This window comes from Callithrix jacchus, chromosome 12 (assembly GCF_049354715.1).
Source record: "Callithrix jacchus isolate 240 chromosome 12, calJac240_pri, whole genome shotgun sequence".
NCBI lineage: Eukaryota > Metazoa > Chordata > Mammalia > Primates > Cebidae > Callithrix > Callithrix jacchus.
In genome coordinates, this window is record NC_133513.1 from 19,670,340 (window position 1) to 19,685,025 (window position 14,686).

Consider the following 14,686-nt stretch of genomic DNA (forward strand, 5'->3'; position numbering starts at 1 on the left):
TAACCTATAAAGGAAAACCCATCAGATTAACAGCAGATTTCTCAGCAGAAACCCTACAAGCTAGAAGGGTCCTATCTTGAGTCTCCTTTAAACAAAAACAGTTACTAGCTCAGCATTGTATATCCAGCAAAATTAAGTTTCATAAATGAAAGATAGTTTTTTTCAGACAAATGCTAAGAGAATTCACCACTACCAAGCCAGCACTACAGGAACGGCTAAAAGGAGCTGCAATCTTGAAACAAATCCTCAATATAAACCAAAATAGAATCTTCTTGAAGCATAAATCTCATAGGACCTGCAGAACAACACAAAAAAACAAATCAAGGTTTTCAGGCAGCACAGAGCATGATGAATGGAATAGCACGTCACTTCTTGGCTGGGCGTGGTGGCTCAAAACTGTAATCTCAGCACTTTGGGAGGCTGAGGCAGGTGGATCATGAGGTCAAGAGATCAAGACCATCCTGGTCAACATGGTGAAACCCTGTCTCTACTAAAAATACAAAAATTAGCTGGGCGCAGTGGCGCGCACCTGTAGTCCCAGCTCCTTGGGAGGCTGAGGCAGGAGAATTGCTAGAACCCAGGAGGCAGAGGTTGCGGTGAGCCAAGATCATGCCATTGCACTCCAGCCTGGGTAACAAGAGCAAAAGTCCATCTCAAAAAAAAAAAAAACAGAATAGTACCTCATTTCTCAACACTAATGTTGAATGTAAATGGCCTAAAAGCTCCACTTAAAACATACGGAATAGATAAAAATTCAACAACCTAGGATCTGTCTTCAAGAGACTCATCTGGCACATGAGGACTCGCATGAATTTAAGGTAAAAGGTGAAAAAAGATACTGCATGCAAATGGACACTAAAAGTGAGCAGGAGTAACTACTCTTCTCAGACAAAACCTTAAAGGAAGAGCAATTAAAAAAAGACAAAGAGGGACATTCTATAATGATGAAAGGACCAGTCCAACGGGAAAATATCAAAACCTAAATATATATGCACTAACACTGGGGCTCCCAAAACAAATACTACTAGGCCTAAGGAATGAGATGAACAGTAACACAGGAATATTGGTACACTTCATCAAAACAGAAAATCAATAAAGAAACCATGGACTTAAGCTATACCCTACAACAAATGGACTTAACAGATATTTGCAGAACATTTTACCCAACAACTGCAGAATATACATTCTGTTCATCAGCACATGGAACATTCTCCAAGGTAAGACCATGTGATAGGCCACAAAACAAGTCCCAACAAATATAAGATTCTCTCTCAGACCACAGTGGAATAAAATTGGAAATCAGCTCGAAAAGGAACCCCACAAATCATGCAAATACATGGAAACTAACAAGCTCCTGAATGTTTGGTCAACAATGAAATCAAGATGGAAATTTTAAAATTCTTTAAACTGAACAGTAATAGTGACATAGCCTATCAACACCTCTGGGAAACAGCAAACACAGTGCTAACAGGAAACTTTGTAGCATTAAATGCCTACCTCAAAGTCCGAAAGAGCCCAAATAGACAACCTAAGATCATACCTTAAGGAGCTCGAGAAACAAGAACAAACCCAAACCCACCAAGGAGGTCAAAGACCTCTACAAGGAAAACTGCAAAGCACTGCTGCAAGAAGTCATAGATTATACAAACAAATGGAAATACATCCCATACTCATGGATGGGTAGATTCAATCCTGTGACCATGACTATACTGCCAAAAGCAATCTAGAAATTCAAAGCAATTCCCATCAAAATACCATCATCATTCTTCACAGAACTAAAAAAAAAAGCAATCCTAAAATTCATATGGAACTAAATGAGCCTGCATAGCCAGGACTCTACAAAAGGGGCCTGGCTAAGCAAAAAGTCCAAGACTAGGCAAAAAGAACAAATCTGGAGGCATTACATTACCTGACCTTAGAGTATACTATAAGGCCATAGTCACTAGAACAGCATGGTACTGCCAATATAAACAGGCATATAGACCAATGGAACATAATAGAGAACACAGAAATAAAGCCAAATACTTACCTTCAACAAAGCACACAAAAACAAAGTGGGGAAAGAACATCCTATTCAACAAATGGTACAGAGGTAATTAGCAAGCCACATGCAGAATAATGAAACTAGATCCTCATCTCTCACCTCACACAAAAACCAACTCAGGATGGATCAAAGACTTAAATCGAAGACGTGAAACCATAAACATTCTAGAAGATAAAATTGGAAAAACCCTCTAGACACTGGCTTAGACAAAGATTCATGACCAAGAACCCAAAAGCAAATGCAACAAAAACAAAGATACGTAGATGGGACTCAACTTGAAAAGTTTCTGCACAGCAAAGGAAATAATCAGCAGAGTGAACACACAACCCACAGAGTGGTAGAAAATCTTTGCAAACTACACATCCAACAAAGAACTAATATCCAGGATTGACAAGGAACTCCAATCAGCAAGAAAAAGCAATCCTATAAAAAAGTAGGCCAAGGCCATGAAGACACAATTCTCAAAAGAAGATATACAAGTGGCAGTGAACAAATGTTCAGCATCACTAACGATCAGGAAAATGCAAATCGAAACCACAATGCGATACCACCTTCCTTCTGCAAGAATGGCCGTAATCAAAAAATCAAAAAATAAGAGATGTTGTCATGGATGTGGTGAAACGGGAAGACTTTTATGCTGTTAGTAGGAATGTAAACTAGTATAACCACTGTGGAAAACAATGTGGGGATTCCTTAAAGGACTGAAAGTTCTACCATTTGATCCAGCGATTCCACTGTGGGCTATCTACTGGAAGAAGAAAAGTCATTATACAAAAAAACATATTTGCAGACGTTGTAGCAGCACAATTTGCAATTGCAAAAATATGGGACCAGCCCAAAGGCCCATTAGTCAACAAGTGAATAGAGAAATTGTGATGTGTACATATATATACACACACACACCATGGAGTACTACTCAGCCATTAAAAGGAACGAAATTACTGTATTTGCAGCAACCTGGATGGAATTGGACAGCATTATTCTAAGTGAAGTAATTCAGGAATGGAAAACCAAACACTGTATGTTTTCACTCATAAAGGGGAGCTAAGCTATGAGGACACAAAGGCATAAGAATGGTAGATACAGTGGGCTTTGGAGCTCAGGGAAAAGGGTCGGGGGAGATGAGGGATAAAAGACTACACATGGAGTGCAGTGTACACTGCTCAGGTGACGGGTGCACCAACATCTCGGAAACCACCACTAAAGAACTTATTCATGTAACCAGACACCACCTATTCCCCCAAAACCTACTGAAATATATTTATATATTTTACATGTATATATACATATATATATTAAAAACTCGAAAAATAAATAAATAAATGCAGTGGAAAGCCATTGGTTGGTTGGAAGCCAGGGAACAGTATGTTAAGCTTGAACTTGGATGTGTATTTCAATTTGGGTAACTGATCACTCTGCAGTAGATGGTGGACTTCCACAGTGAGGTACCTTGAAAAGGTCTTGCAGGTCACAGAGGATATGACAGCAGCAGGGCCCTAGCTCAGGCTGCCCCACCCCTCACCCCTCATGCTTGGGGACAGCAGCTGTCTCTTCATGCTCCTCGGTTGAGAAACAAGATCCACATTGTCACCTGCTCCAAAACTGTCCTGTCCAGGTTATCTTGGTTTTAAAACTCAGATTTCAGGGAAATGTTTATCCTCATTTCTTTGGAGCATCCAAGGGCAGTGTCCTGGAGGATTCCTATCTTCCCCTAACTGGTCAGAAATCCCTTCCTTAAATATGACCCCAAAGTAGTGCTGTGGCCATTCATCTGTTTTGTTAGTATCTGTTGAAAACTAGTGCATGGAGGGAAGTCCATGCCAATTCAGCCCCTACCAATTCAATATGTGTTCAAGTTCAAGATAGATTGATAGTTAAGCGATATATAGATGATTAACAAGGAGATGGGTGGGTAGATAGGTAAATGGATAGATCATTGATACATACAATAGAGATGACAGATTAATGAGACACAGATAGATGATAAACACACATAAGTAGATGACTGATATATAGAGATTGATCAGTAGGCAACAGGTGCTAATGTATTTCTATGGAGATCTAGAAATAGAGATATATTAACACCTATTATCTACTGATCAATCTATCAATCAATATATCTCTCTACTGAGCACCTGTAGATTGATATAGAAATAGAGGAGATATATTGATCACCTACTATATGCTCAGCACTGTTTCAGACACTAGAGAGATGCTGGTGAGCAAACCAGATACAGTTCCTGCCCTCATGGAGTTGATGGTCTAGAGCTGGAAAGAGAGAGACCTCTAAATCAAAAGATGCAATACTGTGGGGGTCAGGAGAAAAACTACCATGATCAGATGTTTAGAGATGTACCTCAGTGGTGCCTGTAACCAGGAAAGACTTTTGGGTAGAGGAGATGCCTGAGCCAAAATCTGGATGACGAGTTTGAGCTGGCCAGGAGGAACAGGGGAAAGGAAGACTGGTCCAGAGAATGGGTGGGTGATGGCCAGAAGATCAGAGGAAACAACCTTTCAGGATGAGGTGCTGAGAGTAACCCCGGGTGGCCTGGACAAAGGAGTGAGTACAGGACAGAAGTGAAGCCGGAGCCAGACCAGAAGGTCGCCAGGACAGAGATGGGACTTATGAACCAGGAGTTGCTGAAAGAGGTGGTAAGTAGGAAAATAGAGATCAGGTTTCTTTAGAAAAATCTCCAAGACCTTGAAGCCTGAACTGAATCCTGCTGATGATTCATTTATTCCTTCAGTATCCTTTTCATTCCTACTGTGTTCTGGGCACTGTGCTAGGCACTGGGGGTGCTCAGAAGGTACTGGTCCCTGCTGATCCACAGGGTAGCAGAAAAATACCAAGATTTCCCAAGTCTGGGAGGGACGGCAGCCCCCGCATAAACGTCACACAGTAACTACCTCTGCTACTGTCAGAATGGGCTCAGTCCTAATCTTCAGTCTCTGGTCTGATGAAAACTGGAAGCAAAATATGTGCCTGTGAGTGTACACGGATGGCAGCCACCCATGGTAGGCAGTAGGCATTTGGTTTATATGTGTTGGATGAATGTGTGAATGAATGAATGAATGAATGGGAGGCAATATGCAGCATAGTGGATCAGAATGCAGCCTCTGGGGTTGGATTTCCTGGGTTCTCATGCTGGCTCTGCCCCCTCTAACCATAGCGAGTTATCGCACTCCTCTGAGTCTCAGTTTCCATATCTGTAAAGTAAAGATAATGACAAGGATCTCCCCTTTATGGAGCTGGAAGTATCAAATGAATGGACACATCTGCCTGGCACACTGTCATCCCTCAGCAAGTATTAGCAGTGGAGCCCTGTGCCCTGGGTAAAGAATGGATGGACACAGCAGCTTTTGCAAGAGCAACAAGAGAGTAGATCAGCTATTTCCCCTGCACATAGGAAATCTCAGAATGTAGGTATATATATCCACACCTGACCTTTGTGCACACATACATTAGGATGCTAATTATGGGAAGACCACAGAGGCAGTACAAGCCTCACACTGTACCTGTTATTTGCCCCCAATATGTCCACATGCTGTGTCCTCAAAACCACTAAATTCATCCACCTGGAGGAGATCTCTTTTTTCAAAGTAGATGATCCCTAATTTAATTTCATTTAAAATAGCAACAGAGCTCATTGTCAGGAATCTCCCAAGTTCATTCATTTTTTGATCAAGTCATTCACCCACTCATTCGACAAACATTACTTGAGCACCGTCTGTGTACTAAGCATGGCAGTAGGCACCAAGAAAGAACAGAAAACCAGCCAGGTAAGGCCCCTGTTCACACAGAGCTTATATTACAGCTGGAGAAGATAAGGAATAAATACATCAACAGGCAACTCAGATAGTGCTTATCACCACTGGTAGGAAGAAAATAAAGCAGTAGGGAATGACACAGAGTGACTGAAGGGCCTGGCCAGGCACAGTGGCTCACACCTGTAATCCAGCACTTTGGAAGGCTGAGGCCAGTGGATCATCTGAGGTCAGGAGTTCAAGACCAGCCTGGCCAACATGGCAAAACCCTGTCTCTACTAAAAATATAAAAATTAGCTGGGGATGCTGGCACATGCCTGTAATCCCAGCTACTAGGAGAGGCTAAGGGGGCTGAGGCAGGAGGATCACTTGAACCTGGGAGGTAGAGGTTGCAGTGAGCTGAGGTTGTGCCACTGCACTGCAGCCAAGGAGGGAAGGGAAGGAGGAGAGGAGGGTTGGAGGGAAGGAGGGAGGGAGGGAGGAGAGGAGGGTTGGAGGAAGGGAGGGAGGAAGGAAGGGAGGGACGGAGGGAGGGAGGGACGGAGGGAGGGAGGAAAGAAGGAAGGAAAAGAAAGTTGAGGGGACAGTCAGGGAAAGACTCTGTAAGGTGTCCTTAGACATACGGGGCTGGCTGTGCAAGGAAGGAGTATTCCATGCAGGGAAGACAGTGCAGGAACGCTGGGCTGAGAATAAGCCTGCCTTGATTGAGGTGGCTAAAACAAGGCATCCTGGAGAAAGATGGAGAGGGGGTCGTGGAGCTGGAGGAGGGGCTAGCTCAGACTCTGAGTGCTCTAAGAAGCCTGGGGGCAGCGGTAAGAGGACACTTTACAAGACTGTTCTGACTACAGGATATAGAAGAAAGTGCAGGTGGCAAAAGTGGAAGGAGAAAGGCCCAGAGAGGATGGCTGTGGGTTACAGCCACGCACCCCCAGCTGGCTGGCAGAAAGGATGGACTGCAGGATGTCTCTCTGCTTATGGTCCAGCTCTAGGTGCCTTGGGAAAGCCAAAGCTGTGTCTTCCTAGGAAAGCTATTTGAACCCCCGTAGATGACAGGAAATGCTGAGGGTCTCTCCTTGTCCCTGGCTTATGACAGAGCAGCTGTAAAAACATGACCCGTATTCTTGTTCAGAACCATTGCACCAAGTGGAGGTGTATGATGTGGAAAAACAAGGGTGTATGTTTCCGCAGAATGAACTTTAAGCAAGACCATTCATTCATTCTGTGCATGTTAGGTTTTCTTTTCAAAGCACATACCATGTACCAGGCACAGGAGGCCTGGTGGCTTAATAAAAGGACCCCAGGCCTTGTGATCCTTTAGACTGAGTCCAGATCCCCTATCTTCTGCCTACAAGCTGTGCAACCTTTGAGCAGGTGACTTAGTTGGAGCCTCAGTTTCTTCATCTGTAAAATGGGTATATTAACAAAGTGGATCCTAGGCCTATCTGAGACCTAGCACCCTAGTTCAGGGGCAATGACTTCAGAATCCACTCCCCTGTTTCAGGTCGGCACTGACTGGGATGCTAAGGAGCGGCTGTTCCGCAACTTTGGGGGTCTCCTGGGGCCCATGGATGAGCCAGTGGGCATGCAGAAGTGGGGGAAGGGACCCAACGTGACCGTGACTGTCATTTGGGTGGATCCTATCAACGTCATCGCAGCCACCTACGACATCCTGATTGAGTCCACTGCCGAATTCACGCACTACAAGCCCCCTTTGAATTTGCCCCTGAGGCCTGGGGTCTGGACGGTGAAAATTCTCCACCACTGGGTCCCAGTTGCAGAGACCAAATTCCTCGTTGCACCTCTGACCTTCTCCAACAGGCAGCCCATCAAGCCGGGTGAGTATTCCCAGTGTCTCTGTGGGGGAAGTACAGGGGCTTTGAGGGTCTTTGGTGTGGGCAGGCAGTGCTGCTCAGATGTCGGGCAAGCAGCGGCCTTGCAGAACTGCTCTCCTTGCTCTCTAATGCTTTTCTATGCTATTTCCCTTGAGAACCATCTAATTTCCTACCTGCACACTGAGATGATGTTATCTATTTAGGCTTTAGGTACCTATCTGTTAGCTGCTCTCCCACTAAACTTCCAGAGGGCTAGATCACATTGAAGACAGAATGGGAAATAAACCCAGGCGGGTATTAAGTATCGGCAAATCCTCATTTACTATTTAAAAAAAATTAAAACAGGAAATTCTGTTCATTAAAAATAAGACACAATAGATGAAAAAGATGAACCACAAAATTGTGGAAGGTATTTGCTACTTTTTTGAAGTAATCATCTTCAAAATATATAAAGAGATCCCACTAATCGGAAGTTGGCAAATCCAGCCCACTACGTGTTTTTGTAAATAAAGTTTTATTGGAACACAGTTACTATGCTCATTCATTTACACATTGCCTATTTCTGCTTTAGGGTTACAGTGGCAGAACTGAATAGTTGTGACAGAGACCGCATGGCCCACAAAGCCAAAGATACTTACTATCTGGCACTTCACAAAAAAAACCACCAACACTGCTACAAAAGGGAGGAAAAAAATGGAAGAGAGAACCTGAATGGCCTCCCACACATAGAAAATGATGCTCAGCCTCATTAGAAATTAGAGAAATGAAAATTAAAAGCAAAGAGAGGTTCTATTTCACACCCATCATATTGGGAAATGCGTGACAGATAACAACCTGTGTTATGGCCAGGTACGGTGGCTCACGCCTATAATCCCAGCACTTTGGGAGGCCAGCCGAGGCAGGTGGATCATCTGAGGTTAGGAGTTCAAGACTAGCCTGACCAACATGGAGAAACCCCATCTCTACTAAAAAGTACAAAACTAGCTGGGCGTCATGGTGCATGTCTATAATCCCAGCCACTCTGGAGGCTGAGGCAGGAGAATCGCTTGAACCCCAGAGGCGGAGGTTGCAGTGAGCCAAGATGGCCCAACTGCACTCCAGCCTGGGCAACAAGAGCAAAACTCTGTTTTAAAAAATAAATAAATAAATAGCCCCTATTACTAAGGTTGAGAGTAAGAGGCATTCATCCAGGGCTAGTGGGAGGGTGAAGGGCTAAGACAAGTTTAGAAAATGGTTTAGTATCTCCCAGTAAAGCTGAACGTACACACACATTTTACCCCTAGGTATAAGTCCTAGAGATTTGTGCAGAAATACTCACATGAGATTATTCTTAATAGCACAAAACCAGAAACAGTCTGATTGTCTGACATTGGGAAGGATAAACAATTTGCTGTCTGTTCATACAATGCAGCAGGGAACATCAGTAAAGCATGGGCACGTGTTGGCTTGGATAAGTCCCTAAAACATCATGTTGAGGGGGAAATATCACAGATAAATCATAATTGATGAAGCATTTATGTAAAGTTCCAAAAAAGTCAAAGTCAACAATACGTGCTTTTAGGAGTCATGTGTCAAAGGCCACTGTTACGAAATGAAGGGAATTATTAACATGAAATTCAGGTCAGGATTTTCATCCCCATGGAGAACAGAGTCAGCTCCTAACCTGCCTGCCTTTTTTTCTTTTTCCATTCCAAGGGTTTCCCTTTATGCTTCTATTTAATCCCCTTTCCACCCCCTTTTATTAAGGGGAAACTCTTTCTCCCTACTCAAATCCTACCTTAGAGAAACCACTGCCAACAGTTTGCTGCGAATCCTTTTAGGGGTTTTTCAATACTTCTAAAGCGTAAACATAACACACATCACAAATCACAAAACCTTCGCTGTTTTTTAACGATGAAACAAATACATTTTATACTGTAAGACTGCTTTTTTTTTTACTTTCTACGTGAGTATATTCCACTGGGTTGAGGAACCACAGTCTATCTATTCCCCTATTGGCGGACACATAAGCTTCTGTTGTGGTTGATGATAATAATTATGTTGTTATGGATAATACTGCAAGGAATTTTTTTTTTTTTTTTTTTTTTTAAGAACTGAGGTTGGCTGAGTGCCATGGCTCACACCTATAATCCCAGCACTTTGGGAGGCCGATGCAGGTGGATCGCCTGAGCCCAGGAGTTTGAACCAGCCTGGCCAACATGGTGAAACCCCGTCTCTGCTAAAAATACAAAAATGAGCCAGGTGCGGTGGCACACACCTGTAGTCTCAGCAGCTTGGGAGGCTGAAGCATGAGAATTGCTTCAACCTGGGAGGCAGCGGTTACAGTGAACCAAGATCGTGCCACTGCACTCCACCTGGGTGACAGAGCAAGATTCTGCCTCAAAAAAAGAAAGAATGTAGGTCTGGCTCTTTCACCCAGGCTGGAGTGCCGTAATGCTCACTGTAGCTTTGAGCTCAAGTAATTCTCTCACCTCAGCCTCCTAAGTAGCTAGGACTACACAAGTGTGCCACCATGCCCAGCTATCTTTTCTTTTTTGAATATTTTTGTAGAAGTGTGGTCTCCCTACGTTACCCTGGCTGGTCTCAAACTCCTGGTTTTAAGCAACCCTCCCACCTCAGCCTTCCAAAGAGCTGGGATTACCAGCATGAGCCACCCACCACAGCCAGCCCCAACAAGGAAGAGTCTTAAACATAAAATTGTATGTGCTCATGCAGGTACATTCATAACACACATTCTAGAAACAGGATTTCTGGGTCTCTCTATATTTGAAATTGTTCATGTATCTCTAACAGATCACAAACCCAAAAGCCAGCAAAGCATTACAGCCCATTAGCTTCAAAGAGTTCTGGATTGGGTGCCCTTTAGCCAATGACGCAGGAGGATGGGGACACAACTGTGAGGAGGAGGTGACTGAAGTCGTAATAAAGGGAACTGTTAGGGAAAAACTCTCAAATCACTTTTCCTCTGCTCTCACACTGCGATAATCAATACAGAAGACTTCTGTAACCACAAAATACATGGGGGAATTTTCCCCATCAGCAAGCGAGCAATCAGTTCTGCAGCTGGGTGTCCCCCAGTTCAGTTCCAGCACTCTCCACCCAGACGTGTCATCAGATACCACAAAGTGAGGGCTCAGTGCCATAAGACCACTCCCTCCTGTATGCCAATCACAAGTCTGGGGCCTCTGGAACTTCTGACCTAATGGTTTCAAACTGGGGGTCCCACATGCCCCTCTTTGGGTTCAGTTACTCTGCTAGAGCAACTCCCAGAACTCAGGGAAACACTTACGTTTATTGGTCTGTTATAAAAGGTATTTTAAAGGACATAGATAAATAGCCAGATGAAGCCATATAGAGGGCCAGGTCTAGAAGGGTCCTGTGTGCAGGAGCGTTTGTCCCCACGGCACTGGGGTGCACCACCCTCCCGGCAGGTGGATGATTTCTTCCTCACCTTCCTGCAAAGAAGCTACTATGTGTTCAGCTCTCTGGAAGCTCCTCCAATCCTTTGGGCCTCTCATGGAGACTTCATTGGTTATCCATGATGGAAGCATGGACAACTGTGTCAAAACGTGATTGGACAAAAAGGGTCTGACGGAACCCAGCAAGGTCTGTCTGTGTGGATCCTCCTTGGCTTATCTGTGCAGTAATTCCTTCCTCCAGGGTACACAGCAGGGCCCTCTCTGGAATGAGAATCCTATCACCCTCAATCTGATTAGAGTCCAGCATTAGGCAGGTGAAGGGGACAGGAGGAGGCCAGAGAAAGATTATATTTGCTGAGGCCTAGAGTGCCCAACATTTTAAGAATGTAACAAGGGTTACAGGAGTTCTGAGTACATGGACAAAAACCACTATCATTACTGGGTGCGGTGGCTCACACCTGTAATCCCAGCATTTTGAGAGGCTGAGGTGGACAGATTGATTACTTGAGATCAGGAGTTCAAGACCAGCCTGGCCAATGTGGTAACACCCGATCTCTCCTAAAGTACAAAAAATTAGCCAGGCGTGGTGGCAGGTGCCTATAATCTCAGCTACTCCAGAGACTGAGGCAGGAGAATCGCTTGAACCCAGGAGGCAGGGTTGCAGTGAGCAAGATCAGGTCACTGGACTCTAGCCTGGCCACAGAGCGAGACTCTGTCAATCAGTAATCAGTCAATCAATCAATAAAACAAACCTCCATCATAGGAATCTCAAAGTGAGTGCTCAGCTTCTGCTGTCTTTGAGCAGAGCAAGCAGAAAGATAGAGACCTCATGTTTTCTTGAGCTGGAAGCTCTGTTCCTTCTTCCCCAGTGAATCAGGCAAAAGACAGCACCTCCAGAGCTAACAGGGCCCAATCCCACCCACTTAGAGCGCTTAGGTTCCTTCTTGATCCAGTTCACATCCTTAGCATCCCTAAGGATTTCCAAAACTAGAGGAGGTATAAATGGAGGAGAGGGGTATAAATGCCTGTCTTCATTGCTTCGGGAACACCTGCTGGACAGAACAAACAAGTGCTCCTGAACACACCCCCATGTCAGTGGAGTAACCTGGGTCCATTTATGGGGTCCTGATTTGTCCAGTGTTTTCTTCTGGGGTTCTGAGGAAGGCAGGGTGCCCTGCACCCAGGCTCAGGATGACCCAGGAGTCGTTTTACCCCCACCGAGAGCAGCCCTCCTGTCCTTGCTAATTGTATTTGTTAGTGATGTTCCAATGACAGCGAACATGAAGGTGGGAGCAATGCAATTTGTAAAATGATTCATCAAGAGTAATTTTCTACTGATGCGTCCCTGGTAATCTCAAGAAATCTGATGATGTGGAATTGAGGAAAATTTAATTATAGAGATGAGCATTGCAAGCTGATATTGTAATAGCGTTTCCCACATTAACCTTATTTCTCATAAGGGTTTTCTTCCTCAGCCACAATATTTGGTTCCCAGTGTTGGCGTGTTTGTTAGCTGCTCTTTTTTCCCCTTTGAATGTCCTGCCTTTTGTCAGTTTCGGTATCTCCTCATTCTCCACTTTCTCACTCTGCAGAATGGAGGCACTGAGGGGCTCTAATAGAGAAAATGAGGCCTGCACCAAAGACAGCAGCCTCCGCTCTCCTGGCAGGTGGGGCTGGAGCTGCCAGCCCTACCCTGTATCGGAGAAAGAAAGGTTAGGACCAGATTTCCAAGCGCAGTGGCTCCTATCTACCATGAGAGAAAGCAGCTTTGCTAAACACTTGCAAGACGAAATATGTGCTCAGTGACTGCTCACCTCCTTCCCCCAATTTGTCCCGGTTCAAACCACAGAACCCAACGCTTTTGCTTCCTGGTGCACTGGGAATTAAAGGATTGACAATCTTGTCTGTGTTCATCAAAGCATATTTTGAATTCAGCTACTATTCTCACTGCTTTTAGAAGGGTAGCACATGGTCTTTCTTCCACCCTCTTGACTACTCTGGACACTTGTTAGTTATCCAGGCTGTCCTGGGTGCCTTTGGTGGTGGCAGCTGCTGACAGGCAAACAGGAAGCACTGTCTTCTGAACATTGCATTATCTCGGAAGCTTTCTTGTAATCCTAGCTATCTCAGCTCTTGCAAAACCTGATTTGGTAAAGCACAACTCACCAGACTTACGGGCCAGCCTTTTTTAAAAAAAAATATGTTCTTGTATTAAGCAATAAAACAAGCAACAAATACGAACTTCAAAATATTAGAAATAGAATCATCAGAAACAACAGAAGTGTGTAGCTTCTTTCCTTCCCTCCAAATTGCTGTACTTCCTGATTCCCCATTGTGAGGCCCTAGGAGGTAGTAACAGTCCCTCTCATGTACACATTACTGTTTAACCCATTTATGCCTGAGGTTGCAGTTTTTTGAAATTTTTTCTTTTTGAGATCGAGTCTCACTTATCACCCAGGCTGGAGTACAATGGCATGATCTCAGCTCACTGAAACCTCTGCCTCCCAGGTTCAAGCAGTTCTCCTGCCTCACCCTCCCAAGTAGCTGAGATTACAGGCACCTGCCACCACGCCTGGCTTATTTTTGTATTTGAAGTAGACATGGGGTTTCACCATGTTGGCCAGGCTAGTCTCAAACTGCTGACTTGAGGTCACCACCTCAGCCTCCTGAGGAAGCTGTGAGTCACCATGCCTGGACCAATTTTTTGAATTTTTGCATGAGTGAAAAATTAGACCTTGGCAATGACCTTGAGCAGTCGGGTACCATGGTGAGTGATAAGCACTGCCTTTGGAGTCAGTCGGTCCTGGATTTAGCCCCAGATCTGTCTCTAACTCCACCTGCCTCTGTTTCCTCATCTGTAAAATAGGGATGATAAAACCAGCCCCATAATTTTTTATGTATGTGAGGATTATGGACTGATACAAATAGTAATAATCCTAGCTGTCTTTGTCGTTCTTATGCTACTAATAAGGACATACCCGAGACTGGGTAATTTATAAGGGCAAGAAGTTTAATGGACTCACAGTTCCACATGGTCGGGGAGGCCTCATGACAGAAGGCAAAGGAGAAGCAAAGGCACATCTTACATGGCGACAGGCAAGAGACCCTGTGCAGGGGAACTCCCTTGATAAAACCATCAGATCTCATGAGACTTAATCACTATCACAAGAACAGCATGGGAAAAACCCGCCCTCATGATTCAGTTACCTCCCACCATGTCCCTCCCACAACACTTGGCGATTATGGGAGCTACAATTCAAGGTGAGATATTTTCAGCTTATTGGATAAAATACAGTCTCTGTCTCAAATACTCAGCTCTGGTAACAAAAAAGCAGCCATAGACAATATTCAAATACGTGGGCCCAGCTGTCTTCCAATAAAACTTTATTTACAGGTGATGGGCCACATTTGGTCCAAGGGCTGCGGTTTGCCAGCCCTCCTCTCAATACCCTGTTTTATTACCTTCGTAACATTCATCACTGCCGGAAATAACCTCATTTATCTACTTGTTTATTTATTTGTTGTTGTTCTCTCTCCACTGGATCGTAACCTCCCTATCTGGTTTGCTCCACCACCAAGAATAGATCCTGGTACCTAATAAGTACTTAATATATCTTTATCAAATA

At 44.3% G+C, this 14,686-nt stretch overlaps 1 protein-coding gene and 1 long non-coding RNA gene across 4 annotated transcripts in view; one reads left to right on the plus strand and one right to left on the minus strand.

Annotated features, from left to right (window-relative positions):
- Nucleotides 1-14,686, plus strand: part of XYLT1 (xylosyltransferase 1) — a 376,528-nt gene that overhangs the window by 354,908 nt on the left and 6,934 nt on the right. The window contains exon 11 of the mRNA XM_009009228.4: nt 7,311-7,644. Within this exon, the coding sequence (XP_009007476.2) occupies nt 7,311-7,644 (334 nt within the window). The remainder of the gene's footprint in view (nt 1-7,310; nt 7,645-14,686) is intronic.
- The window catches only part of LOC144578592 (uncharacterized), a 366,916-nt gene that overhangs the window by 11,278 nt on the left and 340,952 nt on the right, over nt 1-14,686 (minus strand). The gene's annotated exons all lie outside the window — the stretch shown is intronic.